General features: G+C 45.3%; 1 protein-coding gene across 1 annotated transcript in view; it reads left to right on the top strand.

Annotated features, from left to right (window-relative positions):
- Positions 1–24,780, top strand: part of B3GNTL1 (UDP-GlcNAc:betaGal beta-1,3-N-acetylglucosaminyltransferase like 1) — a 2,124,914-nt gene that overhangs the window by 208,400 nt on the left and 1,891,734 nt on the right. Inside the window, exon 4 of the mRNA XM_069654544.1 lies at positions 3,705–3,769. Within this exon, the coding sequence (XP_069510645.1) occupies positions 3,705–3,769 (65 nt within the window). The remainder of the gene's footprint in view (positions 1–3,704; positions 3,770–24,780) is intronic.

Below are 24,780 nucleotides of genomic sequence, written 5' to 3'. Positions count from 1 at the left end.
CACCTACCTTTCTCTTAAAGATCCCAAAGAGCTAAGAAACCATGAACGTAGCAGAAGTGGTGTTTACATGACTCAATAACATAGAATAACAGGGTGTATCAAAGAGTTTCCCTCGTTCGACAGTATGGCAGAGTTCTGATTGGCACAAACAACTCTGAGGACTGGCAGCAAAACAGGAGTACATTCATTTTTGGTTCTGCTTGCAGTCAGTCCACTACACTAGAATTGCTTGTGCACTGTCTGGCCGAATATGTATCAACCAGTCAAACCAAGTGTTATGGGACTGAGGGAAGCCAGTCCTGCACTATATCCCAAAAGTCATATCAGAGGAACATGAGGCAACACCATTTTGTCCCTACCTTCATTGTCTTCCTGTGAAAAACCAGGGGTGTCTCACCCTCTAGTCACTGGGGATCTCTCTCCCAGGTGGCCAGGGCACGGCAATCGCCTTTGGATCCAGACCCTGGGAGTGCACCAGTGCGGGAGGATCAGCTGGATGAGGGGTCTTCGGAAAGTAGGGGTTAGACATCCAACAGTAAAACACGGTATTCCCTCCTTTTTAGCTCATCTACACAATCCTATTTTTTAGGATACTCTGAGGTCTGAACTCCCCCCTTTTTACAGAAACACTGGGCAGAGGAAGAGGGTGACTGAGAGTAACAAGACTAACTCTCATACATCGTACTGGACATGTCCCGTTAATCAGGACAGGCAAAGTCAGGCACTTGACTTCAAGTGCATACAACTGAAACATATTAGCTCCTCTCACACGGATAAAAGGCAACACCTAAAGACACACTCTGAGCAAGGTGGAACACGAGTATGAGCAGAACATCCAGGATGAAGGCAAACCTACTGGAGCAGAGCGATGGACCAAGGGATGAGAACTGCGGGTAGAAAATTCCAAGAGTTCCCTAATGGAGGTAGTTGCATCTGACACGGCGCGAAAGACACGTGGAGAAGACCAGATCCCACAAGTGAAGACTGCATTGTGTTTCAAGGATGCCAGTGACCTCCCCGGCAGAGTTGGGGAGGTGAGGCCAAGCCTGCGGTACTAACCTTGACTCGTGAATTAGAAATAGCAAAATCCAGAAAAAGACGCACACAGCCGATGAGTTTGCAAGTGACCTGAGAGACTGGTGTGTTAAAGTTTGAAATAGAAACATTATATTGCAAGTGAAGGATGCATGCGTGTGGATAAGACGGGAAGAAAGGCAGACCTGTGAGTGAACTTTGATGTAAAGGACAGCTGTGAAATCAGCGATACTAAGTAACATGTGGTCCAGTGAAAGGAAGTAGCCCACTCGAAAGTGTCTGTGAAAGGTACTTTAAAGTGATAAAGGGAATGAACAGCAAAAGTGAAATAAAGAAGATTAATTCCTAGAGAAGGGAAGAGTGAAAGTTAAACCATGAACTTTGAGTCAAGGTGGTCCTGCGGTGGTCTGTAAAGAAAGCCATGCACATTCGAAAGTCTTTGACATCTGAAAGCGGGCCGACCCCGACTGAGGGAAACCCAAAGTATAATAAGCTTGGGGAAGAGAGCCCCCTTGCAAGTTTGTGTTGAACTTTATCATGAGAGATCTGAACCTGGCACAGGGGTCCTACGAGAACTGTGTAGTGAAAGGTCTGAGCCTGACAGAGGGGGATCTTTGTGAACGTTTTGGTTGAAACCTTATTTTGGAAGTCAGAGAAAGATAATTTAACATGGAAGGCCAGGCCGGCCTCGATCCACGATCTTGAACTGTGCATTGTGTTGGAAACCGAGCTACAGCATGTCATTCTACACGGACCGCCTTACTCCGTGAGGCCTGATGTGGGGAGGAGAGCTGGTTCAACCACTTTATCATTTGAACACTGATGTCTCCTTTTTACACTTTATTGTACAAGAGATAGGGCAGGCATTGGGTTTTGTTAGCATACACCATTTTGATTTGACAGACTCCACTAGGACTGCGTTGTATATTGTTTGATGGTCGAGATTACTGCCATCTTAGTTATAGGACAAAGTAGGAGTTTCTCCAGCCCCACCAATTTCAATAAACGTTTTACAAATTGTACCCATTGTGTCAGCATCCTACTTGTGATACCATGCCTTCCCTACATTCCCCACCGTGATGAAGGATTTTGTTATTGTGAACATATCCACCTCTAAGTACTCTGAATTTTGCACTTAAGGCACAACGAGATTACATTATTTTCTGATCTCACACTTTGGTTAAGCAGTGAAGCCGGGAGTTTAGCTCACTCTGCATTTAGTTCTTTTGGGCACATATGGTCTGAACTCTAGATAGCACAAATATTTAAGATTAGAACTATAACAGTATGGTCTTATAGCTTTTTGTTGCAAACTACAGAAATCACCAAAAGCAACCTGACAATATGTGAATTCTTATCATAATAATGTTAAGCCAAAAGAGTTGATTGGAGATTTATTTTCCACATCTTGAATGGAAGACTATAGGTACTTTTGCATGTTAAACTACTAGGCCTCATGGGGAAAAAACGAAGCTTTCACCGTAGCGCTATTTTATGACTCACTTTCCTGTTTTGGGCGGTCTTGAACCTACGTGGTGTTAGGACATATAACCTCTTTACACATATTCTAGTGCCACTCTCCAACTGAAGCCTTTACGTTGATGGCTGTCATAAACCCTTGCCTTGGTCTGGAACCAAACCAGACACTTTAGGCCTGCAATGATGATGAGTTGTCTCTTGTCTCCTCTTACCCCAATTAGCCAAATGGTATTATGCAACTGCTCACCGGGGATGTTCAACCAGGTTGAAATGCCTTCAGTTGCTGGAACATCACCTGGCATTTCGAACTGAATTGCTCCCAGTGATGGTAGGACATGCCTGCCCCTCTTCTGTGAGGCCACAGATGAGATAAACCATTGATCTGGAAGGTGGATCTCAGTAGTTATCATTAATGCAAAAGCTGTCATTCATCACTTTGTGGAAACACAAAATTCGGGCGTGCACTGATCTCAGTATAGAACATGGGGAAATATCTATAAATTGAAATGACTAAAGAAAAAGCAAATCTGCTGGCTTTGTCAGTGTATTTTCAGTGTAGACACTGTATTCCTTTTATCAAATTATTGTTAATAAGGGGCACATTTTGAGAAGCAGTGCAAGCTTGCTGTTTGAGTTCCAAACCTTGTTTTTAATTTGTCAAAGCACTTTTTAGGTGGGAAGGTGTAGAAATGGTTTGCGAAAAGCAGTGTCATGAGAAACAACCGTCCATAAGAAGTTAGAGCTAAAAACAAATATATACATAGTTTCATTTGATCAAGGGGTTGACTTTGTAACATTTCTTGTGCTCATTGAGTGTACTTGAAAGTTAGAAGGAAATGGGATGTGGGGGGCGGATGATGGGGCATGAAGAATTACAGCATAGGGCAAAGAGGGGCGCTTTTGTCTCAGATAGCAGTCACAATGGTCGCTCAAACTCGTAGATGTTCTCTTTGGCTCAGCCCACTCTCCTTCCTACGAACGTTTGAGAGACCCTCAATGAGCACCAGAAATACTGCCAAGCAAAGCAACAAATAGCCACCAATCAAAATGTTTAATGCAGTTGTTCTGGACAAAATCATCTCTTCAAATGCAACCTCCCACGCTCCAGTCTCAATAAAGTGTGCTCCACCTGTACTGTTGTGACGCTTGAAATACTGCTGCTGCTAATGAACAAAGATTTTTCTCAACAGTTGGCTATGCGAGAAACCAAGCTGTGGAACAGAGCAATGGGCGGTACCTGTGCTTTCTGGATTCTGTAAGTAATATTAATTTGTTTTGCTAACAAAACCAGAGGTGGACTGGTCTACAGGGAACTCTGGGGATTTTACGACAGACCTCTGCACCCTGGGCCTCTATTGTGTGGTAACTTATTTTCTTTCCAAATGGTCCCATAGGAAAAGGGTTGGGCTTGCTGAAAATGTATAGTTATTTCCAAGGCCCCTTTTAATACCAAGTACACGCCTGACCGAAGCCCTTGCCAAAACATGATGCGGCTCTTCCTTGACTCTCAAGCATCAATTCATTCACCTTTATGTGCTGCTGCGAGATCTCACCCGGTCTCTCCCTGCCTCATGTAGTCTTTTTAATCCGGATATGTTTGTATGTTGTTTGTTTTTTTGCTCATCTCCAACATGGTCTTTGTGTCCAAAATGTCATACAAAACTGCAAGATTTCAGTTTGTATTTATTTATTTATTTAATGTAGAGCGCAGCCGAGCCCTGAGGCATCTGGACGCTAGGCTTACAAGTTACATAGGCAAGTATATACAGGAATAACTCACGGTACACAATGATGCAGGCATATTAACCAACTGGAAGCATTTACAGTAATTACAGTCAAAAATGTACATAGGCAGTCAAGAATGTACAAAGACGTGGGCAAATACTACTGATAATCATACATTGAATATTACAAAAGGAAACGGGCAGAAGTGGGGTGTATACAACAGGCCGTAGTACTTAATAATGAATTGAGTCTAGAAAGAGATGACAATGTTGCCGTTGTTACAGTTAGTGTAGAAAATTCCCTGAAAGCCAGGTTAAGACTAGGGTCACGCATGAAGACTCTGTGGCAGGTGTGGTACACAATTCATGTGCCTTGGGAAGATTGTGGAGGTGCGCAGATTGTACAATCATCATCGCAACATTCCGTTTGGAGTCTTTCTTCTGGACTTTAAGGGCCTGATTTATGGAACGTTTTTGCGCCATTATAAAACACTTCCATGAATCAGGCCCTAAGTGTCTTGTGTCCCTAATTTCAGCAAGTATCAAATCCCCATTTCACTTAACTCAATTTCCCCAACCTGCTCCCATAGCCTGCGCGCTCCCCCTCCCATTCATTTGTTGAGTGCTACTTTAGGGGCAGCCTCCTGCGAAAAACTAAGCTCTTTATCCACTGACTCTGAGTCCCTCATGACGTGGAGAGGAAAATGGACAGAGCTGGGAGACAACAATGTGCGCAGTCTGTTGCCATATAACATGAGAACAGGCTCTTTACACACGTGGATTCATTGTATGGTTTTGCCAGTTTCTCAAATAATCATTCACTAACCCCCCCCCCCCACTCTCTTTTCACATTGCGTTCTGAAGAGCAGCAGCACAGATGTTTTTTATACCCAGGTACTTTAGTGTGCATTATCCTCTTGTGCAGCGATAACCATTATCTGTGTGCTCACTCCTCCTCTCAAAGTGAATCATACTGCTTTTGTGTAACCTCATCCTATCAAATGTTTTTATATTCACCGAGTGGTTCGGTTTTTGTGATCCAACTTGAATGAACGGAAAACTAATTTAGCTCTTAAAAAGTATCTGTGTGTGTGTATGTATACATATTCATTGAAAAACCTTAGTTATGTAATCAGTGATTTCATATGTGATGTAATGTGTGATATCACCAGTGATGTTATCATTGTGGTCATGTGCTGCGCAATAGTGGGGCAAGTAGTAAAGGTGGCTTTGCCTGAAGGGTCTAATGAATTTCAAGGGTTTTGGTGAATTACATTTTCACTTTAACATCTGTTTAAGGTTTTTTTCACTGAACTTGAAAGGTTTTGTTGCAATGTATTATTCATCCTAACTGTTTCCAAATTAAACGTTTTTTCAGTGAATTTCAAAGGTTTTGTTGCTATGCATTTTTCACATTAAATCTGACCACCTTAACACTCTCTTAAGTAAAGTTTTTTCTCTTAATTGCATAGTCTTTGGCCACAACCTTCGGCCTTGGTCAGTGTCCATGTTGCACCAATAACTTCCTTTGGGTCCCACTAGCCATGGATTTCGGCCATGACCAGTGGCTATGGCAGTCAGCCTGGACCACTGTACATGTTGCACCATAGGGTTTATTTGGGGCCCACTAGCCGTGGCCTTCGGCCGTGGCCACTGTACATATTGCACTGATAGGTTTCTTTGGGCCCACTAGCCATAGCCTTTGGCCATGGCCACTAGCCATAGCCTTTGGCCCTGGCCACCGGCCATGTTGCACTAATAGCTTTCTAGGGGGCCCGCTAGCCATGGTCTTCGGCCCTGGCCACTGTACCTGTTGCACCAATACGTTTCTTTGGGGCCCACTAGCCATGGCCTACAGCCTTGGCCACTGTACATATTGCAGCAATAGGTTTCTTTTGGGTCCACTAGCCATGGCCACTAATTACATCACATATTACATCACTGATATCCGTGGTTTGATTAATTACTTTTGAAATATGACAACTCTATTTTGTTACAGTACATATATGTATACATTTCATACTTGCTCAGTACATTGCATCCTTCCCTTGTTTCTTTAAATGTAATACGCAGTGCACAATTGTAAGTGCCTACAGAGATTATTACAATCAAGAGTAGTATGTTAGCATTACGTACTTTATAAGGTAATGTGGTATATTGGAAAACAAATTCATAATTTATTTTCAAATGAAATGGCAAAAAATATTAGCAATACAATTGCCATGTTTATTATTAAATATTGACTTTCGAATCTTCATTTCTTTAAATGTAATTTTGCAGTATTAGTAACTGATTTCTTTTGTACATTAACCAAATTTTGAATTCTTAGATTCTATACTATTAAAATGCACACAGGAATATACTTTCTATTGTATATGATTATTTTTTTGATATAACCTCTCATTTAGAAATGAATGTGTTCATGTAATGACATTATAGTAAGGAGAATTGTAAATTTGAATGTGTACATTTACTATTTTCAAAACACATACTAGTAAATACGTTTCTACTTCCATCTATTCCTATTTTATTTTACTACTGCATCTACTTATCATAGAATGTTTGAAAAATCTGAAATAGATTTACCTGAATCAGGTACTTTTCCCTGCAATTAAGTATTGCAGTTGCTTACTTATACATGAAATTCAAACTTTTGTTATAAAGTTACACATTTCTATTTTAAATTCTATAATAAGCACTACAAATGAATGCTCCACACGCAATCATATGATATTTCTGTATCAGTGTATTGTTCCATGTTATGTTATTATTGTGAAGTGTAATAAAATATCAATCAACAGTGTTGAACAAAGATATTCAAATTTGTATAATCAATATCTTGTATAATGTAATTTTTGATCTCATCAGTGATGTATGATACCATTAGTAACGCCATCAGTGATGTCATCAATTATGTAATGTGTGATATAATTAGTGATGTAATCTGTGATGCATCCTTGTTGTCATACGCTGCACAACATTTCGGGTGCATAGTTAAATTGCACTTGCTTGAAATGCGAGTGCTGAATTTGAGGGGTTTTGTTGCATGAAATCTGATCACATTAACTTCTTCATGATCTACTAGCCATTGCCATCTTCTGTGGCCACTGTACATGTTGCAAACACAGTTTTTTCTTTTAGATCCACCAGCCATGGCCATTGGCCATAGCCAAACATGTTGCATAGTTTCTTGAGGTCACTTTAGCAGTGCATGTTGAATGAATAGTTGGCTTTCTGGCCCACTAGCCATGGCCACTGGCCATGCTGCACCATTAATTTGTTACCAAACGTCCTTTGCCCCCTGCACAGTATATATAGTCGCTGCAGATGTTGAACCTTTTTATATCTAACTCCTTATTCCCATGATAATTTCACAATAATGGTTCTCAAAAACAGAAATTCCTACTGTAGAGGGGCAGTTTGCCAATTTCTGCGATAAAGTGGGAAAAGTGCTCAGAATTAAAGTCTTCCACATCCTCACAGGTACTCATTATGTGTCTGCCTTCTATTTTATAGGTCCCCTTATTCCACTCAATTGCTTTTCCCCTGCTTAAACCTCTCCCATTAGCCACCACTTTGTGTGATGACCTTGGTTTTTTTAGCACGTTCTGCGTCATTGCTGCTGTACTCTTGTGAGATTCCCATGGTCTTCCCCAGATAAATTGAAAATGTTCTACCCGTAACTGCCTCCCCAACCCACCTCCAAATCCTCAAATTTGCATAGTGTCTTCTTTCCCACTCAAGACATCTAGCCTGATTTGATCGCTATTGTTATTGCTATTTATATAGCGCCTACGGCCAGTCCATCTCAGCTTTGTCGTTCAAAACAATCAGTGTTCCCCTAGGAGTGACTTCAAAAACAGAAGAGGTTTGAGTCTCTTTCTGAGGTCACGAAGATTATTAGACTCTCTAAGGTCATGGGGAGTTCGTTTCACGATTAATGGACTCCTTTTTCCTCCTCCAAATAGCATTTTGAGTTATTTCATTTTTGCTTTCGCCCAGTGTTATTGCGGGAATCACTTGCGTTGAGCAAAAAAAAATAAAAAATGGTGGATAGCTGCTCAAATAATGCACTTTTTCTATATGGGAAAATGAATGAGAGTAGGCTTAAAACTGTGTTTTTATGTTTTCTTAATCGCATATAACATTTTCATTGTTTAAGCAAATGTTCCCAAAATGTTCAGTTTGGGGGCCTCTTGACAAACGTTTTGTTTGGAAAATGACATCCAAATCCATTCAGCAAGGCACACATTATTGGCGATAGCATTTTGGGTAAAAATGGCAGCATTTAATTTCTGAAAAACCTCTCAGCCTCTCTGCTCCAAAGTACCATCGGACATATTTTTTTGGACCACTTTTGGGCACACTTGAAAGGGGTAGAATCGGTAGCAGTTAACGCTGCAGCTTTTTATATATGGCAATTGGTGACTCATTAGATAAATAACTGGTATTGGATCTATAAGATATGGTAGGAAGATATAATATGGTTAATTTAGGTAGTGAATTTGGGAATGCTTATTGTTATATAGTTGTATTCTTTAGTTTGTATATACATATGAATTATATTGTATTGCATTCATGTAGGTGTGTCTTAAATGTAGTGCACAGTAGCTTAATAGGTGGGGAAGTTATACATGCGGCCTGAGGAAACAACGTTCTGAGAGATTGTGATGTACTTGTTATGTTTGCATAAGATTCCATGTTTGTTCGTTGGTGAAAGGGGATTCATACGGAAACAGCCTCTCAGCTGGAGGTCCTTACTAGTGCTGTTAAACTTAATAAATCCACCGTTCTGAACTCTGAGCAGTCTGATGTGTGTAACATAACACTTATATATTCGTGCATGGTTTTGTATTGTTGTTTTTCTTATATAGCAGGTAATGCTATTTGTATTGTTTTAAATGTGCAAAAGTTTGTACTAAACGCATAATAAAAAAAAAAAGTAAAAAATCTGAATAGCAAATATTTTGGGAGAAGGGGCACCCACGCCCCTGTTAAATATTTTAAAAGCTGCTGTCCTGCAAATCAAGTCAATGCTTCGTGCCCATCGTGTATTTTATTTGATCAAACAATCCACCCAGTGGTTTTTCCCAAAATGGGACTTTATCTCTATGGGAAAATGAAGGGGAGTAGGCCAAAACCAAAATTTGTTATGCTTTCTTAATGATTTGTAGATTTTTTCAACAAATCTTTCCGAAAATGTCCAGACTGGATGGGCCCATGGCAAACTTTCTGTTTGGATAATATCAGCCAAATCCATCCAAGTCAAAAGTAATTAGCAGTAGACTTTTCGAATTTCCAATGGCTCATAAATATCACCTTAACTATAGGGCAACGACTGCCGCCCTATAAAGCAACAGCGCTCACCAGGCTCCAAAAGACTGGTGGCACTCGACTTTTCAACCAGACTTCAAGTCCTCCATCATTTTAAATTATTTATTTGGCTTTAAAGGTGGAAAAAGTAAAGACAAATTACACACTAACGCGTTTCACCCGAACCTGGGGTTCGTCAGAATGTGCACCATTTTGTTCTGTGAACGCATTTATATAAAACGTTGTCCCTCTTCCATTACAATGGCCCAGATCATATTCCAAGTCCTTTGCTAAAGTGTAAATGCTTGATGCATAGAGAACAGTTATTTCAAATAGTTCACATACTTACAGTGGAGGAATGTACTCCTCTACTATATTGCACAACAACATTATGTGCGCTAGATAAAGTGCAGGTTCTTTAAATGTAAAGAACAGCATTTTGCGTGGTGCATAGGCACACAACATTACGGTGTGCTCTGCTACAGTAAGTACTGCACTGGACCATCTCGCGCAAGTGCACTAAATAAAGTGCAATTATTTTAACATTGAAGTCAAACATTTCACATAGTCCAGCTACATTGTAAATATATTATCCGATACCCATAGGTTGCAAATCTGCTCTGTTTCTATATTGCACTCAATTCATATTATATTTCTAAGCTAAGGGTGCAAGGATGGAGGCAAGATCATATAAAGTGCACGAATCATATAACTGCATATCATTGAAATGCTAATACAGCATTGCCTTCTGAGTATACCATACTGTGCAAATACGCTGAATAAAGTGATTTGGTGTTCAAGTATAAAGAACAACTACTTCACGTAGTTCACATGTACAAAGTAATGGAATATTCTCCTTTATTATATTGCATTAAAACATACTGCGCATGTGTGCCAAATAAAGTGCAAATGCTTAAACATAAATAAAACAACCAGTTTGCTTGGTACACGTTACCACTATAGTAAAATATGTAGTACTACTACACTAAATCACATTGTGCAATTGCGCTAAATAAAGTGCTAGTTTTTTTATATTGTACTCACACCTATTGTACAGATGTACTGTATTAAATGCACATGTTTTTATAAAGAAGTCAAACATTTCACAGTGGGCTGGGATATGGGTATTTATATTCCAATATCTTTAGTTTTTCACTCTAAGGATTATGTGAACGGGGGGGGGGGATCTCATAATTAATACCATATAAAGTGCAACCTTGTGTGTAAAAACATATATATATATATATAAAATAACCCTCTGCATAACACTATCTCATTCTATTAACTTCCCAAGGTAACAGAGAATTATGCTGCTGGATTTCTTTCACTCACTCACCAATAAAGACATGTAGTTCCCCATCTTTATTGTGACCAGTAGGAGCTTTAGTATTGTAATCCACAATGTATCTTGCCTCAGTTTGTTTCAATTGTTTTTCCATATCTCCCCCTCTCACATGCGTGGTTGTGGTGTCAATTCCAAAGTATCTGAAAGATGACATATCTTTATGAGGTTTTTCCTCAAAGTGCTTTGCTATAGGGTATATGTATATATATATATATTTATGTGTATGTATATATATATAAATATATACAGAGATTTGTAAATTAGCGTAAATGTAATCGTTGGACAGGTGCCAATGTCTATTAATAAATTGACTAGTGTTTATTTGTTTTGGTACCCGGTCAATTTACCGAAAATAATTCAGAGTGGTACATTTCACCAAAGACCATAGTACCAAAAAACACTTAAAATATTAAATAAAGATATGAAGGGTAGTGGGGTAAGGGGTAAAAATGAGTCGTGATGGGGTTGGTGTGGTGTTATAAGGGTAGACAATCGGAGGGGGTTGGGGAGACCCCCCCCCCCAAATTTAAAACAAAAGAAGAATTTGGTGTTTTTCAGTATTTTGTTCACGATTAAATGAACTGCTCTGAATTTTTCATCACTAAAATCAAATATAACCTGTGTTTGTTTATTTTTGATTAATGCAGCACCAGGTACAAAACAATCACTTTGTGCGGCCTGTATTGAACCAGGAAACCTGGGCTGAAATCCTGGCTTCCCTGCATAAATAAGTCATGTGCACATCACATCACATCACTATATTGTGCCTGCAAAAATCGGGATCGCCTAGAAGTACCTCTGTTCAGTGAGCACCTTAGCACCTTAGAAAACAAAATGCCACACTTGTGCGTGGTTTAATATAATATCTACTAGGGTTGTAGGTACCTTGTCGTTGGAATGCAGCTGGTGCAAACCGTGCATGTTCCAAATGTGGCTTGCAGGAAATCCGCAGATTTGTGATGTTGGGAGCCAGGATTGGAACCCATGCAGGTGACCCCTGCTAGCTGCCCAGTTTGCTTCCGTAAATCATCGTATCCATTCCACCCTCAGTCCATTTATCTGGTAGAATTCAGAATACATCAACAGGTGACCTCTAAAAGAAGTGAGGTCTAAACACCCTGGGTCATTCTGTTCTGTTTTTAGGCGATCTTTAGCTTGCAATGCTGATTGTGCACAGGCATGGGTCCTAAACCTTGCTCCGGCTGCACGGTTGGTGCCACATGGTCAACCATGCCATCCTGCTGAACCGTTTCCGTGATAACCTGGGTATCACTGATCAGGCCCTGGCTTGGCTGACCTTTTTCCTCTCTGATCCTCCCAGGTCCAACTTGGGTCCTTCCTTTCCTCTATCTCACTCTCTACCTGTGGTGTTCCCCAGGGATCTAACCTCTCTCCCTGGCTTTTCAACCAATACCTGGCACTTCTTGCCCACCGCATTGCCGCCCTCTGCCCCAACTTTAAGTGCTGTGCGGATGACACTCAACTCATTTTCAGGCTACCCTCTGCCACTTCTTCTCCATCTCTCATCTCTGTCTGTCTTCTAACCAGGAGTGGTGTGCGGCCAATGATCTCTGCCTTAATGCCATTAAGACTGAGATTCTCCTCATTGGCACACCTGTGCCCTCCTTTCCTGTCGCTGTCTGGCCAGCCTCCCTTGCCCCTCTTCCTGCTCCCACCTGTGAGGCTAAAAACCTCAGGATCATCTTCGACTCCACATTCTCCTTCTGTCCTCACATCTCTAACGTCTGTAGGAAATCACACTACCTGCTACACCTCCTCAGAGGTAGTCTTCCTTTCCTCTCCTTCTCACTGTCTCCAGAGCTATGGTTCTCTCTAGGCTTGACTTCTGTAACAGCCTCTTTTTAAATCTGCCTGCTTGTACTCTCCACCCTCTGCAACTCATCCAGAACAGGACTGTTTGTCTTGTTTGTCTTTGGCCTCAAGCCCAGGGATCGTATCTCTCCAGGTCTGAAATCTCTGCATTGGCTCCCAGTGACTGCGAGGATTAAGTTCAAAACCCCCTGCATCGTCCACAAGGCCTTCTGGGGCCTGGGGCGTCAATACCTTCAACTCTCTCTTCCTAAATATCTTCCTTCTCGAGCTCTTCGCTCATCCGCCTCCAACTCCCTCAGGGTCAGTCGCTTCTCCAAGCAACAAGTTGGTGGTAGATCTCTGTTTTTGGCCGGGGCCTCCCGGAAACTTGAGGAGAACCATCTTCGGTTCCGGAAGCACATCAAAACCTTCCTCCTTGCTTCTGCTTTCTCTCCTCCTATCCCCTGCTGAACTCCTGGCTGTAACTGAAACTGCACTGGTCGCCTGGCCACCCTCGGATCTCAAGCCCTGGTTCCCTCCCTGCCAGTTGCACACCACACTGCCTCCCTGGCAACCCCTGCTGTATCCCTACAGCCCACTGCCTGCACTTGACAACTGATGACTGCTCTCACCCTTGCCACCAGCTGGCCGCACCCTTTACTTATGGCTTCTGTTTTTTCTATTTATTCTACTGTTGATCTCATGTACTGCACTGACCCCTCCCCCCAGCACTTTTCCCTTTCATCTTCCTCTGCACTTGCACAATCTCAATGTCACCTGGCCTAGTAAGATCGTTGTCTCTGTCTTTCCTCTGAGGGCAGAGTCGATTCCAAGAATGTGAAATAGTTTGCTAGTTCGCACTAGCAGTGGAAAGGAGAGGGGCCCCCAGGGGCCACTCATGCGTAAAAATTGATGGAGGTGCTAGGGGCCACCGGTTAGGGTTGCAATTTACTCACTGACCACCAGCGCACTCCGGACCAAACTTTGGCAGTCGAGTCCACTTTGGTTGCAGGTTCAAGTGCGGCAATTCGGCGGCTCTGCAGCTTTCAGCGACGAAGATACAGCGATGATTCCCAAACAGGACAGGGCGATTTCTCTGCTCCTGGTGGATGGATCAGGCCAGTTTCACTGCAGCAGGTTTCAGGGGTGAGAGGGGCACAAATACAGCACACCTGCAAAGGTTGTCACCACGGCTGGACGACACAGTAACCGCGTATACTCCGGTTCGAGCGCATTCACTTTACTCCAGATCTGGGAATGCCAAGTGTACGAAATTCAGTGTGAGAGTGCCGTGAACACAGAGTTAGCCACGTACCAAGTTTGGAAGGCCTCCTTGAAACGGTGACGGTATCAGGGCAAAGAGTCTGCGTAAGCTGGTCAGCCCACTGGTTGGCCCAGGGGCACTTCCGAGAAGGCATACTTGCAGGGTTTGTTGAAGGTGCCGAGAATAGTTGGTCCCACTATTCCAATGGGTCGAAATGTCTTCTCAGACCTTCTAGGACGACCAGATGCAGAAGGGTCCCACGGGACGACAGCGAGCTCAGGGTGTCAAACCTTCCAGCGGGTCACCAGCGGTTCCTCGACTCTGCTTCTTAGTTTCAGGATACATGGATCCTATACTTCGTTCAGTGAGAACTCCAGAGATCGACATAGTATGGGTGTTTGGGGACTTCTCTTATCCAGAATCTCGTTCGCGCCAAAACGAAGATGACCCAATGGGAGTTCTGTTTACATACAGGCATACCATACGTGGACCAATCGCGGTCCACAGTGGTCCCAGGCATTCACAGCACTCCATACTCTCTGGAACCAAGGATGTGTATTGGAACCAGACCTTCCAGCCCACACCCTGGAGGCAAACACAAGGCATGCAGAAGCCCGCGAAAGCTTGCTGTTTCGCGGTAGAATGCATGCCCAAAAAAGGACTGACCCGGGTTGGCTCGACCTGGGGAAGGTGAAGGGGCAAGATGGCCAAAGGACAGGACAAAGAACCTTGTGGCATGGCCATTATGGAGCCAGGCCACCTATTTGTGCCAACCGCGGTTTACCTGGCAGGAAAGGGTTACAAATATATAAAATGATATGCTGCCACCAGCCCTGTCCAAGGCACATCTGCACTTCTAAGCAATCCTTCGAGAGTATATGGGGCCTTTTGAAATGACTAATAGACACAAGTGTACTGTACTGGAAGGTATATTTTACACTTGTTCCATGTTGCGAAAAAGTTGCAACATTGGAAAGCACTAAGGGAAACAAAGTCACCCAGTACTGACTGTCTTAAGGACATGTCAGTTTCCCCATAAGAAGTTAGCGAAACGCCCAAAGGAGTGCAGCAGAAAGGTGGCCTCCTATGGTGTTAAACATCAGCAAAAAGTTGGGAGGTTCACAACTGGAGGGAAAATTACACATAAATCGGAATCTTTCCTAACACCATATGCTTTGGGAACCCTCACCTTATTCATCGCATGTTAAGCACTGGCTTTATGATTTCAGCAGCGACTTTGTGTGGGCATTAATTTAACATATCACAGGGAATTTCTGGTGAAAGAGCATAATTTTTCTTTCAATAATTTTTTCATGGAAAATTAAAAAAATAACAATTTCATTTATTTTGATGCAGCATTATAATATTTTGGTAGTTCCATTTTGAATTATTTTTTGGGAATGAATTAACTCTACGAAAAAATCGTATCAGGAAGTCAGTAATGCGAGTTATGACCTTGCACTTGAATGCCGAATATAGTTCCTAGAAGCAAGTGAGCAACCAAAAGTTATAACTGCAACAAAACATACTATGCATAAACCAGAAAAATGACTTGCCTCTGGCCTAATGTCCCCTACTCCTAAATGATATCTTGGCTGGCCACTTGCCTGGAGGTACAATGTTCGTCATGTTGGTCACATAAGCAGAGAATGCTTTGCAGGTCAGTGTAGCTTTCCTTACACCACCTGAGTGCTTACATTGAGTCAGCAGCAGCGGGTATACAGCGCTGTCAAAGAACACTCTATCTTCGTAAATGCAGTTATGAGTTAGCACTGCCCAGTCGTTTCAGGCACGCAGTGAGCAGGCATGCAGGGAACAGAAACCGAAATCGGTGAATAATTGGAAAACCAAATTGATTAAAAAAACAGGTCAACCGTAAAACAACAAGCCAACTTCCAGGGACCTCGTTTGGGGTTCGAGCCCCACACATCCGATACTTATCAGGTAATGTTTGGCACACCTTCGGTGGGTTTGGTCACAAGACCTTAGAACCTTTTAGTACGTAGACTTCAGTAAGATGGTTGATGGGTTTACAGTATTTACCCATAGTCCCAATGCAAACTTATATGTTCTTAGGCATGGGCTCATTCACCAACTTTAATCCCCGTTGACACAAGGTAGCCGCCATCAGACCGCCAAAAGGTAACCACATTACTAAACGCCTAATACCACCCATGTGTCACCCAGTCCATGTCTTGCGCCACTATCCTACAGATGAGGCACACAAATCTACAGAGCAAAAGCACCAAACACTGTTAGACTATCATATGCAGCTCTAGTATAAACATCTCAAATCCACAAAATCATTGCAAGTAACACACTGCACGTCTCTTAATAAACTGCTGGTAAGGCTTTAGGCACTACCATAGGATATTTTAATTCAGGGATATCTGTCTCAGCCTTTCTGAAAGGGAATAAACAACTCCTATGTTTAGGTAGCGAAGGGACGCTGTGGTATCTGTGAGAATCCTGAGGGTATTCTCCTGAGTAGACCTTGAGAATCCCCTATTCAGGTGGCCAGGGAAGGGCTGGCAATCTCAGATCCCAACACTGGGAGGCGGACGGGTGAAGGAGGATCACCTGGGTAGGGAAGCACAGGATTGTGCTTGGGGGAAACCCCAGGTGAGAGGCGTAAATCCGTTGGGGAAGAGGACAAATAGGACAAAGTCCTTGAGGCCTTTATAGGCTGTTCCAACTCACCTCATTTCCACCCAAAGAATCTCCCTTACCCGAATCAAGAAACCCCTCCGCATCTGATAAATCCAACAGGAACCCAGCTGCACTAGGAAACTACTTCGAGGGGATTGGTTCCTCTGACGTATTCCATATCTATGACAGGTAATCACCACAGCTGTGCTGCTTCGGAACATTTTCGGCATCTGCGTCCTGCGTCAATGACGTCGACACGCTGTCCTCGAGTGCCTCCGTTGAGCCGATGTCACCGGATGTTATAAGTAGGATGCAAGACACCCGTAGCCTCAGTTCTGTTTTTTCCACAAACGTGTTCGCTTCGGAGATCTCGCCGCGCCTCGGTTTTTCTGAGTTATTTCTCTATCGTTTCTTCGAACTTGTTTGTTTGTGAAGATCATCATGTCTTCGTCTTCTACCCCGCGGCCGGGTTTCAAGAAGTGTCGGGACTGCGGTTCCAAGATGTCGCTTACGGACCCGCACAACGCCTGCCTCTGGTGCCTCGATGATGACCACGCCACGGATGATTCTGACGATTGCCAGTCGTTAACATCGAAGGCCTTGTGGGAGCGGAAGAAGAAGCTTTCTGTCGGTAGGGTTTCCAAGCCCCGAAAGTCGAAATCCACTGGGCTTTCGACCGACGATTCGAGGGGCGACTCTCTGCATCGTCGGCGTAAGTCCAGGGTGTCGCGGTCCCGGAGTGGGTCCCGCCATTCCTCTGCCTCTTCGAGGCACCGGTCGCCTTCCCCGTCCTCGTCCAAGGACTCCACCCGTCAGCGGGTTGCTTGTCCCAACAAGCACTCTACTCCTGTGGAATGGGATGCCTTTCGCACGGAGATGGCGATTTTTCAATCGCAGGGCTCCATTCTGTCCGCACCTTCAAAAGAAGCTGCCAGGGAACGTACTAGGGCCACCGCTCGCACGCCTTCGGGCTCGGGTGGTCAGCGCGATCATCGGGTGCCTTCGAGGTCCCGATCGGACAAGGTAGATCGCTCTAGTCATGCCCGCTCCAGGTCCTGTGAGGTCTTCGAAGAAGACGTCGACGCCATCGGAGTCATGTCAGTCGAGGGACTCTCTCGAGGCTCCACCTCCGAGGAAGTCATCGAAGCCATCGGCGCCGAGGCCGTCGAAGGACACGCTCGGGGCTCCGCACTCGAGGCCTGTGTCGAAGCCTTCGGCGCCATGCTCGACATCGACGCCGATTCTGTCGACGCCCTCGACGCCTTTCGAGGATGCTTTGTCGGAGGCACCCCGTGTGTCGGTGGAAACCCAGAGGAAGGCCCTGAAGAAGTCAGTGAGACCTATTTGAGCCTTTTTTCTGTGCCCTCCTCCAGGGATTTGTTCCAGCCTCTGGATTATATTTCTGAGGTGGAGGAAGGGTCTGAGGAAGGTTTGGTTCCGGATGAGGTTCCTGACAAGATTTTGTCTGGTCATAGCCAGATGGAAGATATGCGTCAGTCTTTGCACGACGCCAGTGGTCTTGATACCTCCCCGGAGGTTGAATTTGGCAGGCTCAAGCCTGGTACGCATGCTGACTCTTCGTACAGGTGCCTCATGTCAAGGGTGATGGAGTACTTGGGGTGGTCTGCGCCACCAGTAGATTTTCTGCAGGATGACCTGACAGATATCTTGGACCAAGGCCCACCAACTGACCCGTTACTGCCATTCCATATGGCCTTGCAACGAAGGGTGGCGGCGGCTTGGACTGCTCCGGAGAGTCTCCCGGCAGTGGGTAAGTCGTTGCTGAAAAAGTACCGCCACCCATGCACCCTACTCCAGAGAGTTTGGTGGTGCAGGCGGCTATGGTCTCAGCAAAACAGGCGTCGTACCCTACCATCCCTCCTGATAGGGACGACAAGCGTTTTGATGGTTGGGCGAAGAAAGTCTTTTCTTCAGGGGGTATGGCTTTGAAAGCAGCCAACTCTGTGTGTGCCTTAGCACATTTCACTCACACTATGTCGAATTGTGTTTAATTGGCGGCTGAACATATTCCCGAAGGGGAGCAACGGGATGGCTTTCTTGCCCTTGTACAGGATGGCAAGGATGCCATGTGTGAATCCGTTCAGTCGGGTCTGGACGTGGCAGACTGTGTCAGCCGGTCCATGGCGGCGAGTACTGTGATGCACAGATTTGCGTGGTTGCGGAAGTCGGGGTTTGCTCCGGAAGTGCAAGCCCGGCTCCTCAACATGCCCTTTGATGGTGACCATCTTTCTGGCAGCAAGGCTGACGAGAGCCTTGGGAGGTTGCAGACCTCCAACGCTGCAGCAAAGTCGTTGAGCGCTGCAGTTCGCCAACTTCTGCCTTTTTGTCCTAGGGGACAGCAATGGAGGGGAGGTTCCTTTCGATACTACTCGTCCTCTGGTAGATCGAGGGGAGCTGCAAGTCAAAGGGGCCAAAGTCGTAGTACCAGAGGTGGAAAACAAGGTACTCGAGGTGCCAATGCCGCTCGGGCAGTTGCCTCTTTGCCCTCAGGCACTGCCGCTTCAGCTCAGTCATGAGGCCATGTCCCATGGTTCGCCTGTTGGGGGAAGGCTGGTGCAGCATCTTGTAGAATGGCATGCTATTACTTCAGATGTGTGGGTCCTGGAGATCATAGCCCACGGTTACTCTCTTCCTTTCCGGCAGAGGCCTCACGACAATCCACCAGTGAATCTCTCTTTGAAGAGTCTGGATGCGCTCCTTGTGCAGGAAATCAAATCCCTGCTGGAGAAAGGCGCCATAGAACTGGTGCCTGTAGTGGAGAGGAACAATGGATGGTATTCCCCTTATTTTTGATTTCACAGAAAGACGGGGGATTGAGACCCATCATGGACTTGCGTGGTTTGAACAAGCTCCTCAGGAAGGACAAGTTCAAGATGGTTACTCTTTCTCAAGTCTTCCAGGCCCTTCAACTTCAGGACTGGTTGGTGTCTCTCGACATCAAGGATGCTTACTTTCATGTGCCGATTCATCCCAAGCATAAGAAGTACCTGAGGTTTGCGGTTGGCGACTCGCACTTTCAGTTTTGAGTCCTGCCGTTCGGATGGACCTCCGCCCGAGGGTCTTCACCAAGCTCATGGTGGTGGTGGCAGCGTATCTCAGGAAAGGGGGTATTCACGTCTACCCCTACGTGGACGATTGGTTGATCAGGGCGGGCTCTCCCGAGCAAGTGCTGGATCCTCTGTCTGTCACCTGCCACTCCCTTCACAGGCTGGGCTTCTCCCTCAACTTAAAGAAGTCCCACTTGATGCCAACACAGCGGCTCCAGTACTTCGGTGCAGTGCTCGACACATCCCTGGGGAAGTGTTTCCTTCCCCAGGTGAGGGCTCATCACATTCTGCAGATGGTGCACAAGTTTCAACATGCCCAGAGTCTCCCGGCGTTCGAGTTCTTGAGGTTGCTCGGCCTCATGGCATCCTGCATTCTTCTGGTGCCAGAGGCACGGCTGCGGATGAGATCTCTGCAGTGGGCTCTCAAGATGCATTGGTCACAGTCCTCCGGCAGGATATCGGATCCCATTCAGGTGCTGCCCTCGGTCGCCCAGGACCTTCTGTGGTGGGGCGCAGAAGGCAATCTGATGAAGGGGGCTCTGTTTTGGCTACCCTGGCCAGAGATGACGATCGTGACGGACACATCCCTCACGGGATGTGGAGCTCATGGCAATGAGTTGACAGTCAGCGGTCGTTGGTCTCCGTCGGAGTCCAGACTCCATATCAATCTGTTGGAGCTGAGGCCAATCAGGCTGGCCCTGAAGGCTTTTCTGCTGACTGTGCGAGGGAAGAATGTCCTGATTCTGATGGACAACACAGTGGCCATGCACTACCTCAACAAAAAGGGGGGGCAGGGTCACTTCCTCTGTGCAGAGAGGAGATGCAGCTCTGGTTCTGGGCCATCCAGCAGGTAATTTCGATCTCAGCAGTTCATCTGGCCGGAGACGAAAACGAGACGGCGGACGCTCTGAACAGGCAGACTGCGATCTCTCACGAGTGGGAGCTGGCTCAGGAGATTCTCCTGGAGATCTTCGCCCTTTGGGGGACCCCACAAGTGGATCTCTTCGCCACCAGTGTCAACTGGAAGTGCGAAAGGTTCTGCTTGCGGGAATATCCTCTAAGAGGAGTTTTAGGGGACGCGTTCGTGGTGGAGTGGTCCTTCCCACTCCTGTACGTGTTTCCCGGCAGAGCCATCCGCGGACCTCTGGGCTGGGAGGCCCCAACTCCTCCCGTGTTCCCCAAAGGAGTATGAGACACACACACAAGGAGCAAGGTGGTTCTGCTGTTTATTATAATAACGGCAGGGATGGGTCTTGGATCGTACGCGTCCGTCCAGACTCTCACTCTTAGTGGGGCTCGCAGGCCCTTTTTATAGCAGTATGACGCGCTACCTGTGTCACCTGGGAAAGTTAGCAAAAAACCTATTGCCACTCCGGATTGGTTCCCCGAGTGGTAGGGTTAGTATAGGATACATATGGAGAAGGATATTAGTGGTTAAGGATGTGTCAGGTGGTATACTTGGGCTGTCCCTACTATTAGATACTTGAAAATCACTACAAGGGAACCCCTGGTGATTGGCTAATGTTAGTGGCGTCAGTGATGAGCCCCCCTGCGTTGTGATTGGTCCTCTTGCGAGCCCCCAAGCCTGGGACCAACGTCGTTCTCAGCTCGCAGTGTACCTGTCATTAGCAACAATGTGCAACTATGTGGTTATGCAGACAACGTACAGGTCTGCTCATAGGCTTGTGAGCGGGCCATTCCCATCGCCGTAGGTGTCCATCTTGCCGCTTTGCTGTTGCAACCTGTGTCCCAGACGTGGGACCCAGGCGACTTTATCTTGTGGGTCTGGCACCTTGTCAGATCGGCTTGGTCACGTGTGGAGAGACCCTAGCTGGAGTAGAATTCTGCACATTAGATTTGTATTCCGTTTCTGTGGGCTTGGCTTTTTTTCAGGTGTAACCTTGGCGCCGGGCTGGTAGCATGCGAGTTGCAACAACATGGCCTTGGCTATGAGCTCTCTCTGGGGCTCGTTCTGCATGATCAGCACTTGTACTCTTGCTCTGAGAGCATTTTATGGTGGGGCTCTTGCTTGCGGCCTACTCGGGCCTAGTTCATGGGCGGCGATACATACTCCATTGTACAGAGATCGCGGATTGACATGGCGTCTCAAGCAGTGTTAGGTATACATGATGGTGTCGTCACAGGGCGAGTGGTGGGAGAAGCGTCAGCAAGCGTATACACGAGTTCTTCAAGCGTCTTGCGTTTCTGTATTCCTATAAAGAAGGCCCATATGAAAAATAACAACAATGCACGTCAGTGGGTGTGTCAGTCACCTACGTCATAGCACTGGATATGTTCTTCGTGTAGGTTGGTGTGTGAGTGACCAGTGTGCATGGTGGCACGTGTGTTCTTGACAGTTGGCTAGGTCGTTATGGCATCTCTAACGATGTGGATACTTGTAGCTGTTGTCTTAGTCGAGTTCATCCATCCCGCAGGTGTGGGCCTGAGCCGGACAAGCTGGGGGGCATACCCTTATTTTCCTGAACCAGGGTATTGTGTCATCTGGTAGATAGACAAACTCGTCCCGTGGGGGGTGCCTAGGCCGTGATCCTCTAGGCCATGGTCGTGATTAGATTGGGGGGAGCTTGTTTTCCCATTGTCCCACTTCAGTCCCCCCTGTGGTCGACTTGTCGACCACAAACATATCTTTTTCTTTATCTCCTCTTACTCTCCATACTTTAGTTATTCCAGCCAAATGTCCATAGTGGTTGACATGATCTTCGAACGACCAGTAGATATAAACACAGTTGCCGCCTGGTTTGCAGTATACCTATCTTCCAACATAGCTCCTCAGGTTTCTCGGGTTCTCCAATTTTACAGATGGCGGATCCAAGTGGTTGTTAAGGATCTGTTTACGCAGTCTCTCCCTTTCTTTTATTTTTATTATCAGGTCGGTGTGCTGGTCGTCATCAGTTGGCATCAAGAGGTGCATGCCGACCATTTCCATCATTTCGTCTGTAGTGCGTGCTTTCCTGGCTTTCCAGAACCTTATTACAATCGACACCGCTGCAGCTAATATTATGCATCCCACTATAATCTTCAGTCCATCTGACGGCCCTCATGGCATCCATGACCATATAAATGAAAACTAACTAGTATCCTTCTTAACCCCTTTGCTTTCTTCCATCATTTTGGAGTGCATCTGGGCCAGTTGTGATACTGCTTCAGTAAGTGTCCCATTATCCGCATCATTAGCAGGGTAACATGTGCAGCATGATTGTCCAATTTTCACACACACCCCGCCCTCCCATAGCCGTTAGAAGATCCAGCACATATCTGTTTTGTAGTGCTACCATTCTTACCGCTCGCAGCTCTTCTTTTATGGCGTTGAATCCATTTACTGTCGAATTAATCGTCATCATCAGTTCCCATCGGGTGATCTGAAGCCATTTTGCGTTTGCATATGCTTGTAGTCCTGGGTGTATTATTGACGAGAAGAACATTGCAGCCCTGCTGAATAATCTGTGTTCTGGTGGGATGGAGGTGAGTGCTGTTTCCGATCTTCCCCACAGGTAGTTCCCTGTCAGGGGTTCTCCTTGTCTTTCATTCTTGGTAGAATGTTATTGTTGTTATTTTTCTTTCCTCCTTGTGGCTGTACAGACCTTTTCCTCCTCTTGTTCCCTTCATCCATCTTGGGGAAATTGGCCATGTTAACATGTTTTTGAGGCACTACCAGTGATGGTACATTGATGTGTACCATGGTGCATATTCCATTCCATAACGGAGGCAAAGTGTGGTATGCCTTATCCCCGCAGGCCCAATAGTGGTCCATTATAACTGCTGTTCCAGCACCCCCCTCTGGTAGTTCTAATATGCTTCCACAGTTGGCGTTGTATCCCCCATCCACATCTCCTTTGTGTTGGTAGCATAGTTTGGGTGCGGCCAGTGATAGTATGCTTATTGGGTCTTCATCCTTCTCCATCCACGTCAGCATGGGTACATATTTACCCCACGTTGTCTGTCCAGCATCTGTCGTTGTGCTCCTGTATGGTTGTAATATTTTCTCTTGTTATCATGTTGCTCCCAACCACTCCTATTTCCCATTCATTGTTCATGTATATTTTCCCAGTTATTATCAGTGGCCTTTCCCAGCACCCCTGTACACCAGGAACTTCAGTGGTGTACCAATCACACGGCAGGTATTCTAGCGTTACCTTCTTCGTTTCTCCTTTATCGGGGCCATCCGTCATGTATCTGAATGCTTCAGCATGTAAGCTGCTTTTATGGTAGTTCAAGTATGTCTTGAGGAAATTATTTTCGTGTGGGTATGTGTCCCTTGTTTTCCCTTGCATTCTCACCACCGTTCCTTGGAATCGTCCCCTCATTTGGAATAGTGCCAGATATATTATACATTGCACTGTTTTTTCCTGTATTTCAGTGGCAACGAATGTTCTCGATGCGCTCATGGCGTATGGGATCAAAGAGCACACATAGCATAGCAGCTGTCCTCTGTTGTCTGCTTACCAATTTGGGTCATGTGCTGGTACCACATGTTGTTTGAGACGTGTGCTGAATCTGTTATGTAATTATCGATACCTTTATTGTCAGTATATGTGCTGCGTTTAACTCCACCTCCCTTACCTCTAGGGTTACTAGTACCACCTGATATCATACCTGTTGCAGCCGTGGGAGGAGGTATGTTAGTTCTGGGTGCAGCCACAAAATTGGTAGCATAGCTTTTCTGCCATACAGAGGCAGCCAACAGACCAGTGATGACCAACACTCCTATCAATTTTATTACAAGAGCTAATCTCACTGGCATTTTGCTCTTACCTCGCTGCAGTCCGGCAGCTTATTCTAGTGACGTTAAAGGTGCCCGCCTGAAAATCCTTAATGTGCTATTTATTATTGTTAGTATTTGTTAGTTAAGCTCTCCCTATCAAGTAATCGTTCAGTGCCCAGGCGAAGAGCTGCTCCAACGCTAGTCTTAGTAACCTATCTCTTAGAGCCGGCAAGTGCTTGTGAAGATGGGGAAATGATTGTTCTATGGCCAAAACAAATGCGGTGTAATATACGTGTACCCTTCTTCTTTTTAGGTACCTCGGCCTTCTTATATGATATACAAATTGGTGTGATAGGGCCTCAGGGGTA

The sequence above is a fragment of the Ambystoma mexicanum genome, chromosome 3q, assembly GCF_040938575.1.
Source record: "Ambystoma mexicanum isolate Mex_15411 chromosome 3q, UKY_AmexF1_1, whole genome shotgun sequence".
NCBI lineage: Eukaryota > Metazoa > Chordata > Amphibia > Caudata > Ambystomatidae > Ambystoma > Ambystoma mexicanum.
The sequence above is the reverse complement of the archived record's forward strand: the minus strand, read 5'-3'. Positions and strand labels throughout refer to the sequence as shown.